The 24,117-nt window shown below is 41.6% G+C and overlaps 1 protein-coding gene and 1 long non-coding RNA gene across 2 annotated transcripts in view; one reads left to right on the top strand and one right to left on the bottom strand.

Annotated features, from left to right (window-relative positions):
* LOC6573739 overlaps nt 1–24,117 on the top strand; it is a 51,104-nt gene that overhangs the window by 3,995 nt on the left and 22,992 nt on the right. Inside the window, exons 2-7 of the mRNA XM_001999762.4 lie at nt 16,148–16,257; nt 19,771–19,869; nt 21,026–21,161; nt 21,236–21,372; nt 22,060–22,273; nt 22,742–22,946. Of these exons, the coding sequence (XP_001999798.2) occupies nt 16,148–16,257; nt 19,771–19,869; nt 21,026–21,161; nt 21,236–21,372; nt 22,060–22,273; nt 22,742–22,946 (901 nt within the window). The remainder of the gene's footprint in view (nt 1–16,147; nt 16,258–19,770; nt 19,870–21,025; nt 21,162–21,235; nt 21,373–22,059; nt 22,274–22,741; nt 22,947–24,117) is intronic.
* On the bottom strand, nt 7,876–9,396 carry LOC122756781. Its single transcript, XR_006356634.1, has 2 exons — nt 9,083–9,396; nt 7,876–8,728 (listed from the first exon to the last, which is right to left on the bottom strand). It is a non-coding gene; the product is annotated as an uncharacterized LOC122756781 (long non-coding RNA).

Below are 24,117 nucleotides of genomic sequence, written 5' to 3'. Positions count from 1 at the left end.
AAAGCGACAAGTGTGTGTGCTCAGTGCAACCTCAATGGCAGGTCTAGCCACAGGCAAACTTAAGTTGTGAACACGAACACATACTCACAGACACACACCCACACACACATAGAGTCACTCAAGGCAGAGAAGCGGGGCAGAGAGATGATTTTGCCTGAAGCTGAGTGACTAACTGGCTGTCAGACTTGGTGACTGTCTCTGGCCAGAGCCGTCTTTCTGTCTGTCCATGTGTTTGTGTGTCTCTTTGCCTTCCGGCCCGGTTGCCTGACTGGCTGGCTGCCTGGCTGCCTGACATGTGACGACTTTGACAATCCAGAGGAGGCCGTCGCCTGCAAACGACCCTTGCCGTGATTTTAACTTGCACAAAGACGCTTTTCGCATATTTAATGAAACTTTTTGGCCGACAAACTCTTGAATAGACCAACTCGCGACTTTAAAACTTAACGCCGCCAATACATAAGTGCTCAGAAGTTGTCAATAAATTGTTGCCAAAATATGAGCGCCACGGGCAAAGTTTGCCCAGCTTAGAGTATCGAAGTTAACTTGAGTGGCTAAAATCAGATTATAGAAAACATTGGCACACATGCACCCGGTTAGCCGTGTCTCTAATGTTCGGCAATACAATTCAGTTATGCTGCAGGTATTAGACATTTGCCAAACGACTGGAACAATTTGGCACAAATTTGGCGCAAAGACAATCAAAAAGTTATAAAACAAGCCTCGGTAAAAACGAAAACAATGGAGAGCTGCGGCCCGAATTCCGCAAAGCTCCAATGCCAAATCCCCCAACTAGCGCACGGCCAGAGCGCAAATGATGCTGAGCTACGTCTGCTGTAGCTGCGGTGGTAGCTGGGATACGATCTTATTGGGAGCTCTGCCGTGTGTGTATCGAGCTGTAAAAACTTTGGGAAACTTTTCTTTTTTTTTGTTACTTGTCGGCTTTTGCTTGTTGTACCTGGAGCCAGCATTGCGTATACGCCACGTGGTGTTATTATCAGCCGCATCAGCGGCACCGTAAAGTAAATGCAAAGTGTGCAAAGTCTATAAACGAGCGGCAAACTTAAAAGCCCCAAGGTGGCAGCAAGGACGTTAGGGGCTTTAGCAGGATGAGGAGAGCAAGTGCGAGCGAGAGGCCAATACCATACTGAGGCTTATCCACAAAAGCAAAGGCACAGAAACAACTGGGCCTATCAAAAAGTTGCTCATACGACAAATTGTCAACTGCGTTGCTAGCAACAACAACAACGGCAACGAAACATGGAAAACGAATTTTATTTTTTTTAGCTTTTGCGATTATTTATATTATTTATGATGTTTTCGGCAATGTCGTTAAATTGAGGCCTTTAAAAAGGTTTCCGCATGTGTGGGACGGATGGCAGCTGCCCAAAGGCGCCACCGAACTGAAGAGAAAGATATTCTACAAAACAATTACATCTAAGTGCGGCACCTTAAATATTCATGAAGCGGAAAGTAATTGCTTAGATATCCCCACTCCAAAAATAAATAAATAAATAAAGCAGCCCACCACAAATTTTAATAAACAGTGTAGCTAAATCGACGTGCCCCAAATGCTATGCAAACGACAAAAACACTTTGCCCACAGCCAAGAGCTCGGCTATTTAGCGAAGCGTGCCTCCTGTCAAATGCACTAAATTGAAAACTATTAAAGTGTCAACAAATAATTACGCATGGCTGCAGCAGCAGCATAAATCTGATGGCGTCTTATTGCCAAATCCGCCACTAAAATGAAACGAGCTCAGCCAGAGAAAAGTCGGAAACTGCGAGCCCAACGAGGCGTTGCTACTGAAAATGGCCATAATGCGACACTTGGGCCAAATCGCGCACAAGTTGCCAGTCAACCAATGCTGCTCGCTCTCGCTCTCTGAGTGTCGAGAGAATGAAAGCACTTTATCAAAACGGATTTACGTAGCTATGGCCAAAGGAGTCGGCTGCCAATGCAGGCAAATTCCAAGGTTCTGCCAGGCGATTCTTCTTCTGCTTCTGCTTTTTTCTTTTTGTCATAATTTTATATATACATATTTTTTTTTAGTTGCTGCCTTTGGTCTGACAGTTTTGTAATAACAATAAACGCAAGAAAAGCAATCGATTTACCATTTTTCACTCAATTTATGGGTTTATCAAGAGTCGCACTTATTGTTGTTATTTTTGGCTTTTGTTGACAGGGCAACGCGGCCTTTTCTTTTTTTTTAATAACGAATAACGTAAGGGTGGAGATGGTTGAGAAAAAAATTGAGATTTTTATTTGATTGCTGCGGCCTGAGGTTTGGGCCTCATAAAAGTTAAATCTGTAGCCGCGTGCTTTGAAGTTATTCTTGCGGCCGTTTTAATGAGCCTTAATAAGGCAGCATGTGGCAGTCGGCAAATGCAGCATAAATCCCAACTAATTTAACCCAAATCAAAAAAATGCGCTAGCATTGCCGGCAGACATTTGTTACTGGCAGACCCGACATAAATTTCAAAAAACCATAAATTGGCAAATGGCACGCAATGGGTCAGTTAACGCTGACAAACACTCAACAACAACAGCAACAGCAACAACACCGACAACAACAACAACAACCACATTGTGGAAATGTTGTGTAAAATCGAATTCTGCTGGCCAAAAAATGTAAATTGACTCTCGGCAAATGACAAACAGCAATGGAATGTGCCCAAATCGGGATTCAATGCTGCGCACCGAACCGTTAATTATTCAGGCATATAGAGCACAGGCGAGTGGGGTAGGGGAAGCAGAGCTGGCAGCAGAAAAGAGCCGAGAAGGACGACAAGCTGAAAGCTCGAGTCTGGCCATAAGCTGACAAATTTTGCGACGCATTCATTACTGCCCACAGTTTGATTTTTGGTACAAAGTTTTTCGGCTCTGGCAGAAAACTTTTAACAAAGGTCGAAAGCATTTTAAAGTCAAACCCTGCTGGCAATTCATGCAAAATGAATGAGGCCTGCTGGTTAGCAATGACAGCAAGTTGGGGGATTTAAGGGATTTAGTCGGACGCCCCAAACTGGCCGCTCCCACCCAAGCCAAAACAGAGCAAGCCAAAATGGTTCAAAGGCTAAACTGATAGCGCATAAATTTGAGTGCAAAATTTTGGTATATTCCCCGCTCTCTAGCCAAGCAACGAATCGCCTGAAAGACCATTCTACAAAATCTTCTCAAAGCGTGCCAGCTATTAAGAGATTGAACATTGATCGGAAAAGCAAATTTTGATTCAGTACGTGCTTTGTTTCTTTAATTTTATTCAATTTTGAGAACTTTGAAGCCCGGCCTAGACTTGTAGCCTAAGTATATCATGATCAAAGCATAAACATGAACAAAAATATGAAAAGTTTAAAGTGCTGCCCAGATAACTTTAATATAAATATTTTTCGAAAAATTACTTATAATTTTAAATCTCTTATATTATCAAGCCGTCAACAGTTTGACAGTTGTATATACTAAGCCCATTGCAATGTGAAATATCCATAAGTACATGCATATGTATATATATAATGGAAGGCTTGCCTGACCTGTCTATCTGTCTGTCGGCTCATCGAGTTCTGAGATTAAAATTTCAAAACTATTTGTATACCATATATACATATCTCATCTGATTTTTAAAGCATCAATAAAAATCATTTTATATCTTCTTTAATATGCTAAAATTGTAGATTATAAGTTGATTAGCCCGCCACATAACATAATCTTAAGTAGACTTTTGAGGCTTAGTATTTATGATAATCTGAGGAATTCATTTATTCTCGTATTAATTTGCCAAAGCAACCGTTAAATAAGCATAGAAATTACTCTAGAATATATTCATATGTAATCATAACTATTTTATTAGTTTTTATGTTTCATAAGTGCTAAGCCAATAATAAAATATGCATTTACATAAATATTTCAGCATATTCACAGATATTGGTTAATTATATTTTGGGTACGGCCACATAATTAGTTTCTACGGCGGCTGCGGTGTGCAGTTGATTGAAAGTATAATCAAAAGCGATAATCAAAAGTGTTTTATGAATTGTAAACACCAAATAATCAGAACTCTACTTCTCACATATGTTAAACGATGCGAGGCGTGTCAGTTGAAAATTTTAGCATACGAATGTGGTCGAATGAATATATACATAATCTTGTAGTCAACATATGAGCTCGGCTTTTTTACGGAAGTGTTTTGGCAATTTTTAAAGCGTCTCCCCATTGAGCAGAGCTGGGAGCAGATATATCAATTTAATCACTGCAAAAGCTGGAGACGATTCCCAGCCCAGTACACATATATATTTTATTTTATTGCTATTACGCACAGCCACACAGACGTTCACACATATACACACACACGAGGCTATTTGGCAGCAGTAGGCAAAATTAATTAAAAACACTGCGAGTGTGCATGTGTGTGCATGTCTGTGTGCGTCTCTACTGTGTTTGTGTGTGGTTGAAATTAAAACAAAAACATGTCTAGGCACTAAAAACTTTATTAAGTCTCAGCAGTGAAGCAAAAAATTACACATAAAACGGCCGAAAAAAAAAAAAGAAATGGCAGAAGCCCTCTCTTTCTCGCTCTCTCTCTCTCTCTGTTTTAGTAAAGGAGTATGGAGCACTGAGTGAAAAGTTAAACATAGGCGGAAATGTCACACATATATGCCGCGCCCACTCATCCACCATCGGACACACATACACGCACCACACACACACCCACACACACACACACGCATCAGGATATAACAAGTTGGCAAACAAACAAACAATAACGACAGCAAATGTGGAAACAAAGGGCTACCAAAGTTGCCTGACGATGACGTCGATGCCAACGACGACGCCAACAGAGGCAGCGACTGCGACAGCGACTGTCGCAGAAGAGGCGCGAGCTGGTGGGAAAAAAATAAACTACACATTTTTATTATGCAAAGGGGACGCAAATGAAAGGCAAATGTTTTTGCTTTTTCCACTCGGCTGCTACTCCTGTGCAAGTCTATAAGAGTGTCCGCATGTGTATGTGTGTGTGTGCATTCAGCTTTCTATTGCTGTGCTTGTGTGTGTGCGCTCACTTGAAAGTATGTATTGTTAACGGGTAGCATAAAGGGCTGCCAAGCGCGCACTCTGTGAACGTATGTGTGTGTGTGTGTGTGTATCTCTCTGTGAATGTGTGTGTGTCTGTCTGTTCTCAGCAAAGTAGGCAATAAAACACTAGCTTTAGCTGCAGAAATCTAGGCACGCCCACAAACACATGACACACAATAGCGTAAGCAGCTGTGTTATTAGGCCATTTCCGAGCGGGCGCTACCATGTTTGATGAACAACAAATATAGGCCAAATAAAGTGTTATTACTCAAAATTGACTCAGCCTCCTGAAATGTGTGAGAGACAAACAGTGAACTGAACCAACATTCCGTTAAGTGGAAAAAAATAATACAGAAAATAAATAGCCTTGCGTTAAGCGTAGTTGAACATTTCAAAGAAATTGCTAAGGCTTAAAATTAAATTTTGCAGTATAGAATTTTCTATATTTCTATATGCAAATATATAAAAATAAATGAATAATTCATTAATTGAACAAATAGTTGACCATAAAAACTCTTTGTTCTCATATTAGTTTTATAAATAAGTTATTTTCCTATTAGGCTTTTCATTCAAATTGAAATAAATAACAAATTAATTTTGGAAGATAGTCAACTATGAAGCTGAAGATTCAGTTGCAATATGCCAAGCAGATTAGCAGCAAGCGAGAAGGCATAAATTGATTTCTCTCATCAGATACATATGTATGCACATATATTTACTAATATGGGCCATACTCTTGGGAATATTTAGCTGCTAGAGTAGCATCTGTCACGTGTCTTAGCTTTGCCAGAGAGGTTGGGCATTTGACAAACGACAGCTTTAATTATATTGATGCTATTATGCATGTTCAGCCATAAAGCTACAAATTGTTTTCCATAATCAGATTGAAATTAAATTTGGCGTACTAAACGCCTGAGTGTACTTTAAATTATTAGAGATTTCGTCGATGGAGTTGAGACGAAGACGAAGACGGAGGCGGAGACGTAGACCAGTCTGACAGTTGCTTAATTAATTGGACAGAGTCTTCCTGCACAAGGCTCGACTGCTGTTGCTTCGTAGTTAGTTGCTAATGATGCGGCTTAGAAATGTTAGTGTGGGTGTATATTTGCGTGCTTGCGTTTGGGCCTGTGCTTGTGCTTGTGTTTGGCGGAAAGCAAGTCATTTATCTAACCAGTGGCGTGTGCAATGAGCATGAGCAACGTCACAGCCAAGGAGGCAGGATGTAGCGTTTTTAGCGGGTGCCGATTGTAGCTGGAGGCGCTACGATGATTTTGCGGTGCCTAACCATGTTAAATACCTGCAGTTAATATGCGGTAGGTGACTCAACACAATGGCAGAAACAGCCTCGGCCTTCTGGTTGCTACAGCTGTTAATGAGCCCATAAGTTGATGATTTAGCAGCTGCTGTTACCCATAGACACGCCTTCACCGAGCCAGCCCCACGAATGGCAAAGGACATAGAGAGTGTGTGTGTGAGAGAGAGACAGAGAGAGGGAGGGAGGGAAGATCCCAAGGGTTGCGTATGAATAAAATATCTCATGCGTTAAATTCAATTAATAATATTAATGTGCGCCGCTTATGAATATGCGTCTTGTCTTGCTGGCTGTCTAAGATACTTGACTTGCTGCCAGCGGCGCACGCCGCGTATGCGTAATTTCTACGCGTGTGAAATGTGAGCGGGCTTGAGTTGAGCGCGCTTCGGCGCTTTATTAATTGCCATATTTATGCACTTTAAGCATTAGCCTGGCTTTAATTAACGCCAGCCAAGTCATATACTAAGCACGCATCTTATTTGCTTGGCGCGGCCAAGATTTTCTGTAGTTGGGCGAGCGTTTAAAATTCAGAGTCGTACCCAATGCCAAATGCTAGCTAAGCTGCTTAGTATTCGTGGAGCCACGGCTGTATTGCTCTTGTTATTTCTTTTGTGCTTCACGCAACAATTGACAGAGCTCAAGAGATGGCAATCAAGAATGGCAGACCACAGCCAAATCTCGGCGCTGCTCAATAATTGTATAGTATTATGCTGGGAGTCCAGGGAAAAAAGAAACAGAACAAAATAAAATAACAGCTCGCTTAAGCACAAAGTCAAATATGCGTCAATTGGCAGCCACATGCGCACTCAAGTAAACACAATCCTTAAGGAATTACCAGCAGAGTAATAGCACAAAAACCAGAAACAGAAGCAACAAACAAAAACAAATGCAACAACGACGAGAGGGCAAATGAAAGAGTCTAAGTCGTAGCTGCTTAGCTATAATTGGATTCGAGTAAGTAATTCCAAGAGCAAATGCAAAAAATAAGCTCAAATTAATCATAAATAATAAAATGTTACAAAAAAGGAAAAAATTAAAGAAATATATTGTGCAAATGAATATAGCTGCCTCCTCATAGACTCACAGAAACTGAACTTGTAGAGCTCCAAAAGCAGAAAACGAGAACTTTTTCATTGTAAACTAAAAACAAAGCCAACAATTTATGCAGCGACGACTTGAGAAAATGGGCTTCTGGGAATAGGGCAGACAAAATGGTACCCCAAGAAAAAGAGCCGAAATAAGGCTACTCACATACAAGCAGACAGACAGAGAGAGAGAGGGAGAGACACACGCTGAGAGACTCTCAAGTAGGGACACACTTGAATGGCTGGCACTTCTGCGCTGGTAATTGTGGGCCCAATGCTAATGCTACCTTCGGGCCGTACGAAATGAAAATGCGTAAATTATTGATTAGAATCACCAGAAAACAGAAGGCTAAGGCTGGCAGCGTGTCTGGCCAGCCTAACCAGTTCTATATACATACATATACAGCTCTATATATACATACATATATATTTAGATAAAAATATATATCTATATTCTTTTTTTATACGCCGGCCTGATTGTTACGCCTTTTGTGGGAGCTTTCACGGTTGAACGCACATATAAATATGCTAGCCCTTGGCATTGCAACGGTCCAGAATCGCATAATGAAGGCACTTTGCGTTGATTTTTAAATGGCACCAGAGTCGGGCAACAGAAGAAGTGGCACCAGCTGAAATTGAAATGCAAACAAAAGCCAGTTGGCATTGATTGGACACGGACTCTGGTGTGTTCTCGCTCTACGATTCCTTCATGTTACGACGTAGATTTCAACAAGTTGTCCGATGACCGCGGGGGCGGCTTGCTGTGTCCAGCTCTTTATGGGCACTAAACAAATATGGCCTTATTATTGTGGTCATGTGTTGTTGTGCTCGACGCTGCAAACTGCGTCATTTCACGTTCAACTCGATTCTAATGCGCAGTGCTACATAGAATCATTCATAGCCTCAAAATGTGCCCTGTATTCACACTAAAGCAGGCCTGGAGAGGGCCACCCACAGAGTGGTAGGCTGGCAGGCTGGCAGGCAGGCGGCAGGTGCTGTCAAGTGTCAACAAAAACAGTGCCCAGCATTTTGGTTAAAAAAGATGAAGCTACCAAAAAACAAAAGCCCAGCTGAGGACTGGGAGCAGGGTGACTGTGTCGGCTGTCGGCTGTTGGTTGTCGGCTAAAGGCCGTGCGGGCTGGGGACTATCTGCCGAGCATAAATGTCAATATCATCAGAAGGCTCGGAAATTGCCGCAGGTCTTGTTGTGGCTTCCTCGCTTTGTCAGCTCTCGTTTGGCCCATGTTTGTGTCGCAGACCTAATGCCTGTGTAGATTAAAGATAAGGGCCACATAAAATACTGGCGTTTGGGCAATGCGCAAAGAATTTGCTTAGGCAAATTGCGTATACGTAATACAATAATGCAGCTGTGGTTGTGGTATGGCTGAATTTGATATCGGTCGGTCGGTCGGTAGGTCGGCCACTCTCTGCGTTGTTGGTCGTTCGTGCGTCCGTCCAACGTGTCCAAAGTCCGGACAGGAGCTGGTCTTAATTAATTGTTCAGGTGGCCCTCTGAGCGTGGGACGTCAGCGAGTTAAAAGTTTTAATTTAGAATATCCAAAACAGCAGCTGTTTGTGTCATAGAAAATAATAAATAACTCTGAAATGTTTCTGACTCACATTTTTGTTGTTTGTGACTCTCCCAGATTTCCCAACAAACACATCCATGTCCAGCCCACTCTAGATTGTTAGAAAACGTACAACGGTTATTTAAATCCGCAATTGCATATCCGTGTACGGGCAAACGTTTCGGTATCTGTCATCAATGATTTAAACGAGTTTTCTAAATTGATTGTGAAATGCGTTGGGGAAAAATAAGTTTTACTGTTGAAGTCGTGGGAGATCGACTTGATGATATCCTGCATTGAATCGATTTATACCCTAGAAGGAAATATATATAAAGATAAAGAAAGAGAAAGGCAGAGAGAGAAAGAGAGAAGCAGCGAGAAAGGAAAAGAAAGAGCGACAGAGAGATAATACAGAAAGAGAGAGATTCAGATAAACAGATAGATAGAGAGAAACATATCGAAACATATATAGATAGATGGAATGAAAAAACGAGAAAAGGAGAGGAAGAGAGTGAGGGAGAGAGAGAGAAGATACACAGAGTAAAGAAAGAAGGGAGAGGGAGACAGGGAAAGAAAGCGACACAGACACAGACAGAAAATAAAGAAAGCTGAGGAGAAAAATATTTAAAGTTATTTAACATTTAGGTGAGAATATAAGTTTCAACTTATGGAATGAAGGAATACCAAAGGGATGGCTATAATATTTTGTTATGGGACAGAAAAAGATTTTAGTTTTATAGAAAAATGGAGGCAGCTTAGGAAAAAAATATTAAAAGTTTGTTAATAATTAGGTGAGAATACGAATTTAACTTTAAGAATGAATGAAAAAGGAAAGGCTATAATATTTTGTACAGATTACGAAACAGTCTTTAATTGAATATTTATATATATTCTTATTTTAATCAACATTATATAACATTTAATTACTCACTTGTGCAGTTTGAGTCATACACAGTCAAAAACGGAGCTTTAATTATTATTTTGGGACTTTTTTAATCTTCATAGCAATAAAATATATATTTACAATATAAATACAGAAGTGTACTGCCACACACACATACACAGGTATAATTCTTAAAATAAAGTAAGTACTGAAACAGCTTTTGGCTGTACAAATTAAGTTTGTTGTATTTGCAAAAAGTGAGCTCAATACAAGCATATTTAAGGTGGAGCCTGAGTTCTGATGATTCCCTCTTTGGCCATTTGGAATGGGTGTAGGGTATAATGAATAAATGTGTTTGCGCAGATGTTGCGACTAATGTTCAGTTGTCCAACTCTTGAGCACTTTCAGCAACCGCTTCAACCAAGTACAAATTTAGCATTAAAATTACATTTTTGTGGGAGCGCCGACACACACACATGAATACATTTATTTCTATTCACAATGCAATTTGCAATAAAATTACGCATTTGCAACTCTGGCCAATGGCCAACGGCCCGAACTAAAAACGGAAAAGCAACAAATGAAAAAAGAAAAAAGAAAAAAATGAAAAACAATTCGCGTTACCAATTTGTAGTGTTGTCCAGCCTGTCATTTTGGTGTGGATGTTATAGCTGCTGTGTTGATGGTGTTGTTGTTGCAGTTGTTACTACTGGTGCCGGGCAACGCATTAATAAAACATAATTACGCTTAAAAGTAATTTAAGCACTTTTATGTGTTTGCCAACGTCGTCGTCGCTGGCGTTGGCTGCTTTAGCGTTTGTTTTTCATTTCTATAATGGTCTGCATCTTTACGAGGGCCAGGTACGGGCTATGGTACAGGTCCGGGTCGCGCTCACTGGTCCGGCAACTGGCTCACAAACACACTCACACACACACACACACATACATTTACACACCCACTCATACCAACACACATACATAGATTGCAAGTGCGGGGCCCTCGTGGCGCATGACTAACACTCGTTATGAGATTCATGGCCTACATGTGTTTGCTCCACGGCCTTGTAAATGGGCACTGGGCGTGCTGTATGTGCCCTACGTGCTGGGCGCTTTGATGGGCGTGCCAGTGTAGTTGTAGTTGTAGTTGTATTTGTAGTTGTAGCTGATGCCTGTGTGCAGCCGCCAAAGCGTGCCCTTGAAGCCATTTTCTTATGTACTTACTTATAAACGGATCTTTTTCTTCCTTCTCTTTCATACTCTCTTTTCCACTGCTTGCTGCTGCTGTTGCTGCCGGGTCTGCTGTGGTCCCGGCCAGGCCTGCCGGATGCCCAGATAAAATTTTCAAAACGGGAAGCTCGCTTCCCGCAGCGCCGAGGCACTTGCTTGTTTTGACCATTACATTGGCTACTTTTGTCGACCATGTACATAGCTCTGGCTCTTGGCTGTTACTTGTTCGCTGCTCGCTGTTCGCTGTTCGTTGTGTGTGCGTGACAGACATGCACACTGGCCATTTGCTTTGATATTTTTATTTATAAAATCTGATTTAATTTCACAAATGTGATAAAAATATTAAATTGAAAATTTACGAAAGCATGTACAGAAAATATATATAGCTACAATTTATCCGAACCCCGCTTGAAAGTGACAAGATTAAGAAGATACAAATACACACAGACTAAAATAATTATGAAGTCCTTGAAGTAAATTTGGCTTCTCGCCATCGCCTTACTCTTAAGATAACTCTTTACAGGCCATTTCTTTCATAACACACAATGTTGGGAACAATCCAATAAGCTCTTATTTAAAATAACAATGGATAATTTTCTCAGATATATGGCCAAACTAAAGGCCACTTATCTTTGCAACGGCAACCTTGGAGCAGCAGCTTAAGATTATTCAGGCTAGCTGAATAACTTACATACTAGTATATCCGCCGCGATTTGGCTCGCATAAAAACAATAGCTTAAATACTTATATACATCTTATATATATATACATATACATATATATATTTATTCTGTTTTTTCCTAAGAATTTCGCACCCGACAGTTTTATTCAAGGACCGTGCGGGCCACTTCGTTGCCAAAGACGACCATTTTTCTTGTGTCCTTTATTGTTGCAGTCCTTGCGCCCACCCCCCAGCACATCTGCCTACCCACTGTGTCCGCTACATATTTAAATTTCACGCGCGCATACACAGGCAAGGATAAACGGGATTTATACCCACTAATGCCTGTGATTTGTTCTATAAAATTACTTTATGCCACCGAGGCGTTGCCAGCAGTCCCTGCTTTGTGAAGGCCGTACGCAGCTCCTGCCCACTGCCGTGCTCCAGTCCCATTTCAGCTCCACGGAGAAATACGAAAAAAGCAAAGGGAGCCTAAGTTTGCTAAACGAACACTTTGGCAGCCTGACGACTTATGCCTTCATCCCTTTCCTTGCTCAAGCAAAGCTGCATAACGTTTATTTTTTCCATGTTCTCTTTGTGTCTCATCTGTGTGTATGTGTGTTTGTGTGTGTGTGTGTGTGTGTGTGTGTGTGTGTGTGGGGCTATATTTGAGTTATATTGAAAACATTTGCTTTGCTGCTGCCGTGTTTTCCTTTTGTGGCCCGCAGTAACCACATCGTGTAGTTTTCATCAAAATTCTCAAATGCCGCAATCAGGCATGAGGAAAATTCACGAGTGGCTTAGTTCATAACTCAATTAGCAATTATGCATGTTTTCATTTGATTGGCATCGGTGAGGCACTAAGCTGTGCTGCCAGCCACAATGGAATTAAAAAGCCACTGCGTCAATCAGATGGCAATAATCAACATGAAATGCTGTGGTTAAAGAAGTTTACAGTGGCATTAGCTTCCATACGGTCAGTCAGTCAATCAGTCAATCGCTCGGGTGTCTAATGAACTTCTGTAGAGTGTGCGCATATTGCCGGTAAGAATTGTGGTTGTGTCGTCTGCCCATCAAGCGTAATGATTGAACATTATATTGATAAGCAACAGTCCGTGTGGCCTGGTCAGATATGGCCAACTAACTGGCAGCTGGACAGGCCAACAGACAGCACAGCTTACTGCTCACCACTCAGAGCCGAGGGCAATAATTGCGTTCTGAGTTGTCGCTGCAACAGGCATGACAGGGCCCCACCACCACCACGACAGAGCCACCCAAGACAACAGGCGAACCGATCGACCACAATTCGGGCGGGCTCCCTGCCAAATGGGCGTAGTCATGGCATCGCTGCGGCTTTTGGGCAGGAGTCGTGCGAGCTGTGACCACAGCTGCCACAGTTCGAATATTGATTTAGTAATCAATTGAAGACATGCTCGATATCGAACAATCGAAGACCAAATGTTTTTTCGGCCGGCCGTTCACACTCTCCGCCCACATTGCACTATTGTTTTGCTGGTTATTTATTTATTTGTTTTGGCACTAATTTATTTATGTTATAGGAATTAGTGCTTAGCCCGCCAACAGGTAAACAGGTGAGTGACGACACAATACTATTAGGCTGCACTGCTGAGCTCATTAGAACTCAGCAGTCTTAAATCACCGTTAAATGAATCCCCAAGCTCAACCGAATTAAAGTACTAAAGCCGCGCCAACATTTATCTAGCAATCCGCATATGAATGATGGGCTTAAGTTCTTATGTTCGGAATCACGGATCTCCCGTTCTTGTAGCTGCAAGGCTACATTAGCTGGTGGCTGTGAAAGCAGAACCCTTATGACTCTCTCCAGGGCGCCTCAACTTTAAACAATTTAAGCCCATCTTAACTCAACTCAACAATGCAAGAGCTCCTAATATGAGATTTCGTTGGCTGCAATATTCAAGTCTTCATTCGGGCTATTAAATATGTTTCGGAGGCTCTCTATCATGAGCATATTATGTTGCGCTTTAAATTAATTTTCCGTTTGAGGATTTCAATTTCCACGGCATATCAAACATGGTAATGTAGCTGTTCATGTCGAAGCGTGGCCGAGCTCCCTTGGGGGCAACAGTTGCAGCCGCAGAAGCAACAGCAGCAGCAGCAGCAGCTTGTTGTTGTTGTTGTTGTAGGCACAGCACGCCCACTCCCGCCTTGATTAATGCTGATTGATTGATTATTTGCGTTTTGCTGACATGCTGCACGCTTTATTGTCGCTCGACTCCTGGAAAATCATCAATTTCCGCTTGTAGAACACGTACACCACGTACAACAAAATGTTGGCGCTGTCGTTGTCAAAGTGAGCTCATTTTTTTTCGTCTTCGTTTTCGTTTTTTGTTGTTGTTTTTTATTCCCTCTTCTTCTTTTTTTTTTGCCACCCAGTCAGCAACAAGCGGACAGCCTGTCGAAGCAGGGCAAGCGTTTCGGTGTAATGAATATTTTCTGCTGCTGGCAGGCTGCAAAACAATTATTGCGGTCGGTCAACATCTTGGCAGCGGACGTGTTGCAAAGTTTCCGTTTCCATTCTGTGCTTTTCAGTATTTTTATTATAAATTTCATAAGAACAAGAACGTTGGACAGCTGCCAGGAGCTAAGGGCCATAAAAAATGGATGTTGAGTGCGGCGACATCAATGCCCAAGTATTCGACATGATTATAAAGGCAGACGTTAGCGAAAAGTCAGTCAATTCGGATTTGAGTTCGTGTCAGGACTGTGTGCTCTTTGGCCCAGAGCCCTGAATGGACGGGTGTGAGCATGGTGGACCGATTGGCAAGAGGCTGCTGCTGCTTGGCTGTCGAGTCTTGGCCAGCTGCGTATGATTAAATTTTCGTGAATTACGGCTCGTTAGCATGTGGCACGAACACGTACACATACGTACATATACAACCACCCACACACACGCACAGATGTCCCGCTGATGGCAATGCCACAAAACCAATGAAAACGTGGCATGTTTACTGCGTATTGCAACAAGTTGCCAACCAGAAAGGCAACAGCGCTGCCACACTCGACGTCCTGCCTGCCACGTCTGTCGCCTCGCCTCGCCTCGCCTCGCCACATGCACTTGACGTGCTTCATTTCATTTGGTTTTCTTGTTTTCCGCTATGCCATATTTTTCGCACGGCCTGACACGTTTTTTACTTACTCAGTCGTTGACATTTTGCGTGACTGACGACAGCCGCGTGGTGTGAATAAATGAAAATGAAATTGGCGCCACTTTGTAGGCCGCCCCTTGCAAATGAGGCAATGTGTTTGCCTTTTACTATTTTGTGTCTTAATTATGATTGGAATTGAGTTCGCTGTTCGCTGTTCGCTATTTGCTGCAACATTGGCAAGTAATTTATCGATTTCCATCAGCCAATTTCCAAATTGTTGCCACTGTCCGCTGCCACATGCCCCAGCGCACAGCTATCACAAATATCGTGGCTAATTTACCGAACCGAACTGCACACGCCCATTTATTTGCTTATTGCGATTGTCACATTTTCCATTATCATATCCAAATATTTATAAATACTTTTCGCAGTTTTTGTTGTGGCGTAAACACAATATCTATTTAATAAAGTTAATTAAAGAATATTAATATATATAATATATTGTGTATAAATTTGCATTAAGTATACGCACAATTATCAGTCCATCGATAGCTATTCTATTTCTATAGTTGTCACCATTTACCAATCAATTTTGTTCAGTGTATTATAAGAAAAACTGAAATGTAATTATCTGACACGTTAAAGTGCATCTGTAGTTGTGCAATTATGAATGAAAAAGAATGAAGTATTTATCTTAAAAGTGTTTGCTCTCCTCACAAGGGTGCTTCAACCTTTGCAGCGCAGCTGAGCTCCAGCAAAAAATGTCGATAAAATGCCGCCACGGATTTCACGTGTCATTGTGAGGGGACAGGAGGTGGTGGTGCTTGAAGGACCCCCGTAACTGAAGCATTTTTGATATGCACGTGGAAAGCATCTCATGTGCTCTTTGGCAAACCAATTGAGATTTATTGAGCCGGTCGGAGGTCGTGTGCGGGCCCACATACCATTAACTGACAATTAAGGTGTTGGCTTCCCGCTGTTGTTTGACACCCTCTCTCTGTCTGTCTCTCTGTCTCTCTCCCTCTCTCTCTGGCCACACTTGAAATGCGCTGCATATTTTGGAAAATGTTTTCTTCCTTGCGCTTGTGCTTTTTAATGGCTTTTCAATTAAGCCGCAATCGAGCGTTACTCGATGTGGTCAGATCCTTTGGTGCGGCAATGCTCAGGCAGTTCATTTGCATCTATTTTAATTCGGAATTTCCCCTCTTGCTTTCCCCAGATGGACAATCGGACGTGGATGTGCAATTAGTGGTGCCGAGGTATGTGGAGCGAGGCTCGAGCGTCACATTCAAATGCAAGCACAACGTAATACCGGAAATATTATTCAAGGTAAGCTCTGTGCCTATATATGTAGTATATACCATTTTATTGAATCAGCATTTCCCTGATGCATGTGACTCGCAAATGGAAAACTTTAAAGTGAAATCGGAATGGAAACCGCGACAAAGCGCAATTGCGTTTGCCTTGTGCTACTTTTCGTAAAAAGTTTATGGGTCTGAGTAAAGCTCACCCTATCAGTGAGAGGTGATGCACAAGGTGCATGTTGCTAGTGCTGCCACAGACACAAATGTCAGCCAGCAGCGCCAGCAGTTGGAAAAACTAACAGTCAAAGAGCGGCTCATCAGGTCCTGCCCGGCTGCCAGCGTCGCGTCGTTCTCACTTCCGACTTAGTTTCAGTTACAGTTGCGACAATTAATTTCACTTCAACTCTCCTATTACTGTCACGAAACATCAGGGGACACGCACAGTTATACTCCATACGTCCCCGAGGGCAACGCCTTTGAATTTATGGCAAATGAGTTGTTTAGTTTTCTTGTTCCGAACTTTCAGCCACTAGTTCTGCAAGTCGTGGAATACAAATTCAAGGCCATGCTCAAGCACCAGCTCTGGCAGCGCCCGCGGCAGAGACTCTGCTCAGGACGTTAAGGTGGAGCTGGAGGTTGTGCTTGAGTTTGTCGTTTTGTTCATTCTAAGTACCATAAAAGCGTACAAATTTTATGGCGCAAAAATGCCACGAAGTTGAGTGCTTTAGAAGCACACAACATATTGATTTTCTCTCCTTTGCTTTTCCTTCACTTTCCTTTTTTTTCGGCAGAGCTGCTCGCTCGCAGTTGCTGTGAGTAGTTTTCAGCTATTAATTCAAAGTTGCTTTCATTTTTTTTTTTTTTTTTAATAAAAGAGAGAATTTTATGCGATAGCACAGTGAACGCAAGATCTTGTATTTATTTTACTCTATTTTTATTGAGGAAGTTAGATATGGAGATCAGCACATCGTTAATGATCATAGATGAGCTGTTGCCTATTTAACTAAATATTTATCAAGCAATTTGTTAAACTAGACCAATAAATATCAAGTAGCTAATAATTAAGCCAATCGTTCAGTTAAATAGTAATCTCCCTTTCCAATGTAATCTCTAACTACTCTAGTTTTGAACAAATGTATATCTAATTACCAATCTATTACCAATTAAGTGGTTTCGTTATTTTTTTGTTTTTTTGTTTTTATAACAAAGTTAAATTATTAATCAACATTTGCCATAAATTAATTTAAATAAATAAAAAATAAATAAATAAATAAATAAATAAATTGATAAATGAAGTTAAACCAAAGAAAAGCCTTTGCAAATAATTATAAAGAAATGATCGAGTAGTTTTCCAATATAAATTTGATTAAAGTTGAAATAGTCTGAGTTCTCTCAATTAATTTCCATGCTTTATTATTATTATTATTATTATTATTATTATTATTATTATATGAAAATGTTATTAAATATACTATCCCAGCGGGATACAAACATCAGCGGGACAATTGACATCCTGTTCCTCGATACAAATGGGATGGAACACATGTACAATTAGGAGAAGTTGCCGTGTTCACATGTAGACATCATTTTATTTGGTCAGTTGGCCGCTTTGTGAATACTACTGCTCGGCGATGGCTAATTAGTATAATTGACTATATAAGCGAGTGCGCCGGCTACAGGGCTCCATGCCGCCAACTGGTTTTGATTCGAATTGTTGCACGAAGCGTGGCAAATTGTGTGGAAGTGGCACTAAAAAGGCAATTAAAACGCAAATGCGAACACGGTTACCCATGGAATTGAAGTTGGCGCAGTGGCACGGCTTACACATGCTGGAGCATACTTTCGGGCACACAAAAGCAGCGCGAAAAAATATAAATTAAATAAACTAATTACGTTGTGAATGGCAGGCTGGCTGACGGGCTGCCTGACGGACTGGCTGACGGGCAGGCCATCAGTATGGGCCAAGGGAGCCAGCTCAGACCAGACCACATAAATGAGCTTTTGATTTGCCGACTGAGTACAAAAATAAGCGGGCTAATGAACACAAACAAAATATGTACAAAGTCAGACCAGAGCACGGCGGACACGCCAAAAGCCGACACATGCCAAACTCATGCCTGGCTAATCAACAACAGCAACAGCAACAGCCACAGCGACAGCAATTCCAACAATACCAGGCACGTTGTCCCAGCGGAGTTGGCTAAGGACCCATCAGAAGCATGAGCCATTGACTGACACTGTGGCATTCAGGAGCGCAGCTTTGATTACTTTGCGATACGCACTATGGTTATTATTATTATTATGGCTGTCGCCGTAGCTCCGAAAAGTTCATGTCATATCAAGAGAATTTTTTTGCAAAAATTTCCACAAGTGGCTGATAAAATTTGATGGGCATTTGGAGAGGTCGCTGGGACGTGGTCGCCGAGCGTGGTTCAGTGGCCGCATGATAATGTTTGCTTTGTTTCGACAATGTCACGTATGTGTGCGAGTGTCCGAGTGTGTGTGTGTGCGCGCTGTATCGATTGCCATGACAAAGGACATATGCGTGAGTAATGAGGACATTTGCTGTCCAAATTATGCATACGACACATTAGCCGCAGGTCAAGTTGAGTGCAATCAATGCAATTAGTTGGGCAGCCAGCCAGTCAAGCAATCTGTCCCACTCCGCATCAGAGCCTCGGGCGCTGCATTTGATATAAGCGTAACTGTTGAATAAGTTACGAGTATATTTTCATCAAGTTGTCCGTTATTACATGAAATCACAAAGTACGATAAATAAATACGGCTCGTAGCTAAAAAACTCTTTTCCTTCAATTTCGTACGCTCAAGGGCTGTCTCGCGCTCTGTCGCTTACCCCACACTGAAAACTTTGGCTCAGCCGTAAGTTATGAATGGAAATTTATTTTCATTTACATTAAGCTCCTTTATTTGCCAGTGCTGCTTTAAGCCCGTAGTGCCGGTAGTCCCTCGTGCATTGGCACAACTTTGTGCAGTTATATTCGAGCATTTATGTTGCTTTCGCAGATCTCGTTTTTAATTACGCTTCCGCCACGTCCCACAAGGACCAGCGTAAACACGAGCATCACTACGCAGCATGCACATGGCAGCTCGTCCCCTTCGAGCTGGCTGCTCGTGACATTCGCTTGTGGCATTTCAATAAACCATTCTATTATTTGCAGTTTTACAGCTTAACGCGCGTTTTAATTGTCGCTGCAAAAAGTTCGTGCAACTTGTTGCAAAGTTAAATTGCATTCCATTTGTGTTTTTATATTTTCATTTTCATTTTCATTTCCATTTAATTTTTTATTCATCATTTGTCCGCACCTGCGGCATATATGTACGCCGCATGCCATTTAATGAAATACTCCAAACACAATGAACTGAACGAGAGCCACGAACTGACACAGTGTCTCGCATTCGAATTGAGGCAGTTGCTCAATCAATGCCACAGACAGCCTAGCAACAACACAAGTGTTACGAAACACTGTTTTAATAATACGCCGTATATATATATATATATATTTCTGTTTGATTGCAGGTGACATGGCTCAAGGTTGAGAAGGGCAAGTTCTTCGAGTTCATAAACGGACGCAATCCGCCGTTTCGTAACTCAACCATCGAAGGAGCCGAAATTGATGTAAGTAATCAGAAATTGACGTGAGATGGCGAGAGGACATGTGGTTAATATCGACTTGAATAAATAAGTATAAATTGACTCTATTTACACTCCCCATTTATATTATACGAATTATTGATTGGTTGAAGGCTAAAATGTCAGTAATAATCATATTATATAATATTATCACTGTCAATGTTTTTTCAACATAATTATTAGCTTTATATAAGCTGTAGTATCAACTATGACTTTGAGGAAAATCAAACATGTCTTTCTGCTTAATTAAATCATTTTTCAGTTCCACTTAGTTATTATAAATTTTAATTCAGTGGTGAAGCGTAAAACAAAAACATGTTAGTTATATAATATATTGGATTAAAAAGTTATTATTAAAAGCATACCAATTTAAAATAATAATAAAATTTAGGCATGCAAAACCATTATACCCTGATTTCCCATTTTCAATAGGTTCAGGGTATAAGAACGAGATATATTTTTATATTCATATGTAAAACAAATAAAAATGTTTTCATTTCATTAGACTATTTATGTCTCATTAATTTTAATTAATTTTTATTCAACCATCAAAGCCAATCTGTCCATAGCTATTAATAATGGAATCAATAACGCAGTAAATAAAGTTCGACTCAGGCCCATTACAGGTCATAATATAATTCGATGCTCATACCAAATACGTTATAAAATTATTAGCTGAACGTAACGGCAGTTGGTGAAATTAAATTAATTATCATGCACTTATGCACATTGCATCGAGCATTAAGAGTGATTGACTAATGAATCATTTAATAAATTTATAAGAGTATATAGGTTATGGAATTAATTATTGTTTGAGCGCAGTCACAAATTAAATTTGATGTTTTGTTGATTTAACAGACTGAAAACCAACAGATTTTTCGACATTATTACTACAATATATACAATATGTACAATATAATGCCCAATCAATTTAGATGTTATAGATGAGTTGATATGGTTTTTCAAAACCGATAGAATAAAATTGGAAAATTCAATATTAATATGTATAAATAATGTATATATATATATATATATATGCTGTTAATTAACATCGGCGAACAGAGTTTCTGGCAGTCGTACATACCCGTTTTAACATGTTTCTTAATTATAATAAATGCATTTTGCATCCCTTATTGAACAGTGGGAGAACTCGAACGAAACGCAAGTGACATTGAAGGATGTGCAGTTCGATTTGTCGGGCCAATTCTACTGTGAGGTATCAACGGACACGCCCATCTTTACCAAGGCCAGCGCCGACGAGCTAATGAGCGTTTTCTGTGCGTAGCAAATGCCAAACTAATTCGAGTTAACTGACACTAATTGCTACCCCTATCTCGTAATGCCCTTACAGTGCCTCAGACAGGACCGCCCACCATCAAGTTTCGAAAGCGCACTCCCTTCGCCATAGGCGAGAAGCTGTTCGCACTGTGCAACACCACTCGAGGGCGGCCCGCCCCGCATGTGACGTGGCTAATCAATGGCAAAAAGGTGCGTATGCGTAATTTCAACTATTTATTCAGCCAACTGCACAATAGTCGGCTAATCGTTCACAGTTAAATTGCTCTGGCGATAGGAGGAATCGCTACAATTGCGGGTGGGGGTGGGGCCAGAGCTGCAGCATGCGCCTGAATGTAGATGTGGAATGGCTGTCAGGGGACGCCGGAATGTCAGTGGGGCTGCATTAAGATTAACATCAGTTTAAGCCATTTTATAATTATGGCCTACATGCGCGCGGCTCATGGAGCTTTCATTTTAATTACCCAGACCAAGGCCCCGAAACCCAGCTCCTGTGTGGGTCAGCCGCAGCATGCGCAGCAGCACCACCAGCATCAGCAGCTGCTGCTACTCGCCAACAACAACAACAACAACAACTGTAGTTAAGGGAAAAGGAAATGAAATATAAATAAATTTATTATATCTGCCGTTGGCGCACAGAATATGGTAAACTCTAAAATGAAATTTATTCATAAACGCTCGGCCCGGCCACCATCTGACCAGGCGTCGTGGGCCCAGGGGCGTCCAGATGTCGTGATGAGGGTATGAGGCTTTGCCCGTATGATTCATTTTTAATTTACAGTTGTATCCAAAAGTTTGACATTGAAATGACTTTCATTCGCACTCGATTACATACTGCGACCCAAAAATTTCATGGCATCTCTAACTCTATTCGGACAGGTCGAGGAGAAATACATCCGCACACATCACGTTCACTCGTTCAACGGCAAGCATCAGCGTCGCACACAGCAGCAGCCGACGTCTCTGACTCAGCAACAGCTGCAGCACTACTACCAGCAGCAGTACTACAACCAATATCAGCCTCAGTACCACGTGCCCCACTACATAGATCGCTACGACAAGAGCCTACGCTGGGGCGGCTCCCGTCCGATTGGTAAGTAGATCATGGATGCCAAGTTGAGATTTATAAAGCATTGGATTAATATAGGAGCTAGGAATGTTACGATCTCAAAGAATCTATAAGACTCTGAAGTAGAAAGACGAGCTCCTAATGTGATCTCTCAGTATATCTCAGTAGGAATGAATATCTTTTATCTAGAAGATCAGTTAGTTATATTATAATCTTTAATTTACGTAAACCTCACACGATTTTACTCCGTAGACTAAATGGGGAATGAAATGATTTCTAGAAATACTAGCATCAGCTTTACAAGTTCACAAAAATGTAAAATATCGCATAATTATACAGGGTATTCTTGAGTGAGTCCTCATTTAGTTAACGGCACACAGAAAGTGCAATTAAGCAATTATTTTCAGTTTGTCATTGAGTGCGGCGCCAGCTGCTGCAACGTTTACTTTAATTAGGACAATTTTGAATCTCGCTTTGCTGTTGCCATTGCAGATGAGTTCTCGCAGTATGCGCCACATCACGGCCACGACGGACACGGACATCATGGCAGCCTTGGCAACATACACAACAATCCGTTCGGCATGCTGGCCAATTATCATGACATCGGTGAGATACACGAGATACATCAGCGCAACTACGATATCAGCAAGAAGCAGATGGAGCTCAAGAAGCAGCAGATGGAGTTGAAGAAGCACAGGTTAGTCTACACCGGGCCCATTAATCAACCCGATCCTTCCCCCGAGGATGCTTGGCATAAGCTGAATTTTATTTATGAGCCTGGCAAATTAAAACGCAGCAACTTTAGCCGTCAGCGGAGCAGACGTCGAGCTGTTGCTAAAAGTATGCAATGTGCAAAGTTGTTCACCCATGCTCCACCACAACCGCCTCAGCCCATCGTGACAGCTGTTCAGTGCCAGTGCCCAGCACAAAGTTTTCATATTCTTATCAATTTCCCAGGTTGCGTGTGTGGCGTGTTTATTAAAGTTTTCTTATCTATGGTCTAAAAGGATTTGGCTTATGCATGTGCCGCGATGTTGGCACATTGTTAAAGCCGCCAGCCAGGCAACCAGCCAGCCAGACGGACAGCCTGTTCTTATCCTCAGCTCCTTTAGCCTTTTATTGTTGTGCGTATACCAAAAATACCGCCCCCTGCGCCCCCTGCTGCCTGCTGGAAATGTTTATGTGATGCGATTGGAAGTGAAACGTAAATGAATGCAATAAATTATTTACGCTCACCTGTGATATTAAAAATCAAGAAGGAAAAGTTTTCCAATATACCAACTTTTTTAGCTCAACTTTCAAAGCCAGGGGCATGCGTGTGTGTGTGTGTGTGTGGGTGTGTGTGCGTGGTGCTAGTTTAATGACAGGCAGCGCCACAATTCCTACCTGCTGCTGCCGTTCTTTGAAGTTGTGAGGTCGTGCGTCGCACTCACACACACACACATTTACTACACATAAGCCACGTGGCAGGCATTTACATGGGTCGCCAGCAAAGTGGCCCTGACATAAAGTGCAATGGCAAAGCCGTAAGCCAGGCCAAGACAGGCGTAAGACAATAACGCAAATGCGGCATGTTTTGGGATTGTACTGTCATCTTAGCTGGCGCAGTTACATACTTCAGGCAGACTGTCTGGCGTTTTGCAGTTGGTTTTAATTAGGCTACCTGGAAACCCAAATTGTAACATATTTAACTCACAGGTTGTTTCCGAGTAGCTTCTAGCCAGCCCTGAAAAGCTTTTAGCCCAATTGCCAGCCAATGTTGCCTTCACCTACGAATTCGCCATTTCCCAATTGTGTGTGCTCTGCGATTATGTATGCGCATGTATCTGTTAATACTTGGAAACGCTAGTGGGTTAATTTATCCCTAA

The sequence above is a fragment of the Drosophila mojavensis genome, unplaced genomic scaffold, assembly GCF_018153725.1.
Source record: "Drosophila mojavensis isolate 15081-1352.22 unplaced genomic scaffold, ASM1815372v1 contig_16, whole genome shotgun sequence".
Lineage (NCBI taxonomy): Eukaryota > Metazoa > Arthropoda > Insecta > Diptera > Drosophilidae > Drosophila > Drosophila mojavensis.
The sequence above is the reverse complement of the archived record's forward strand: the minus strand, read 5'-3'. Positions and strand labels throughout refer to the sequence as shown.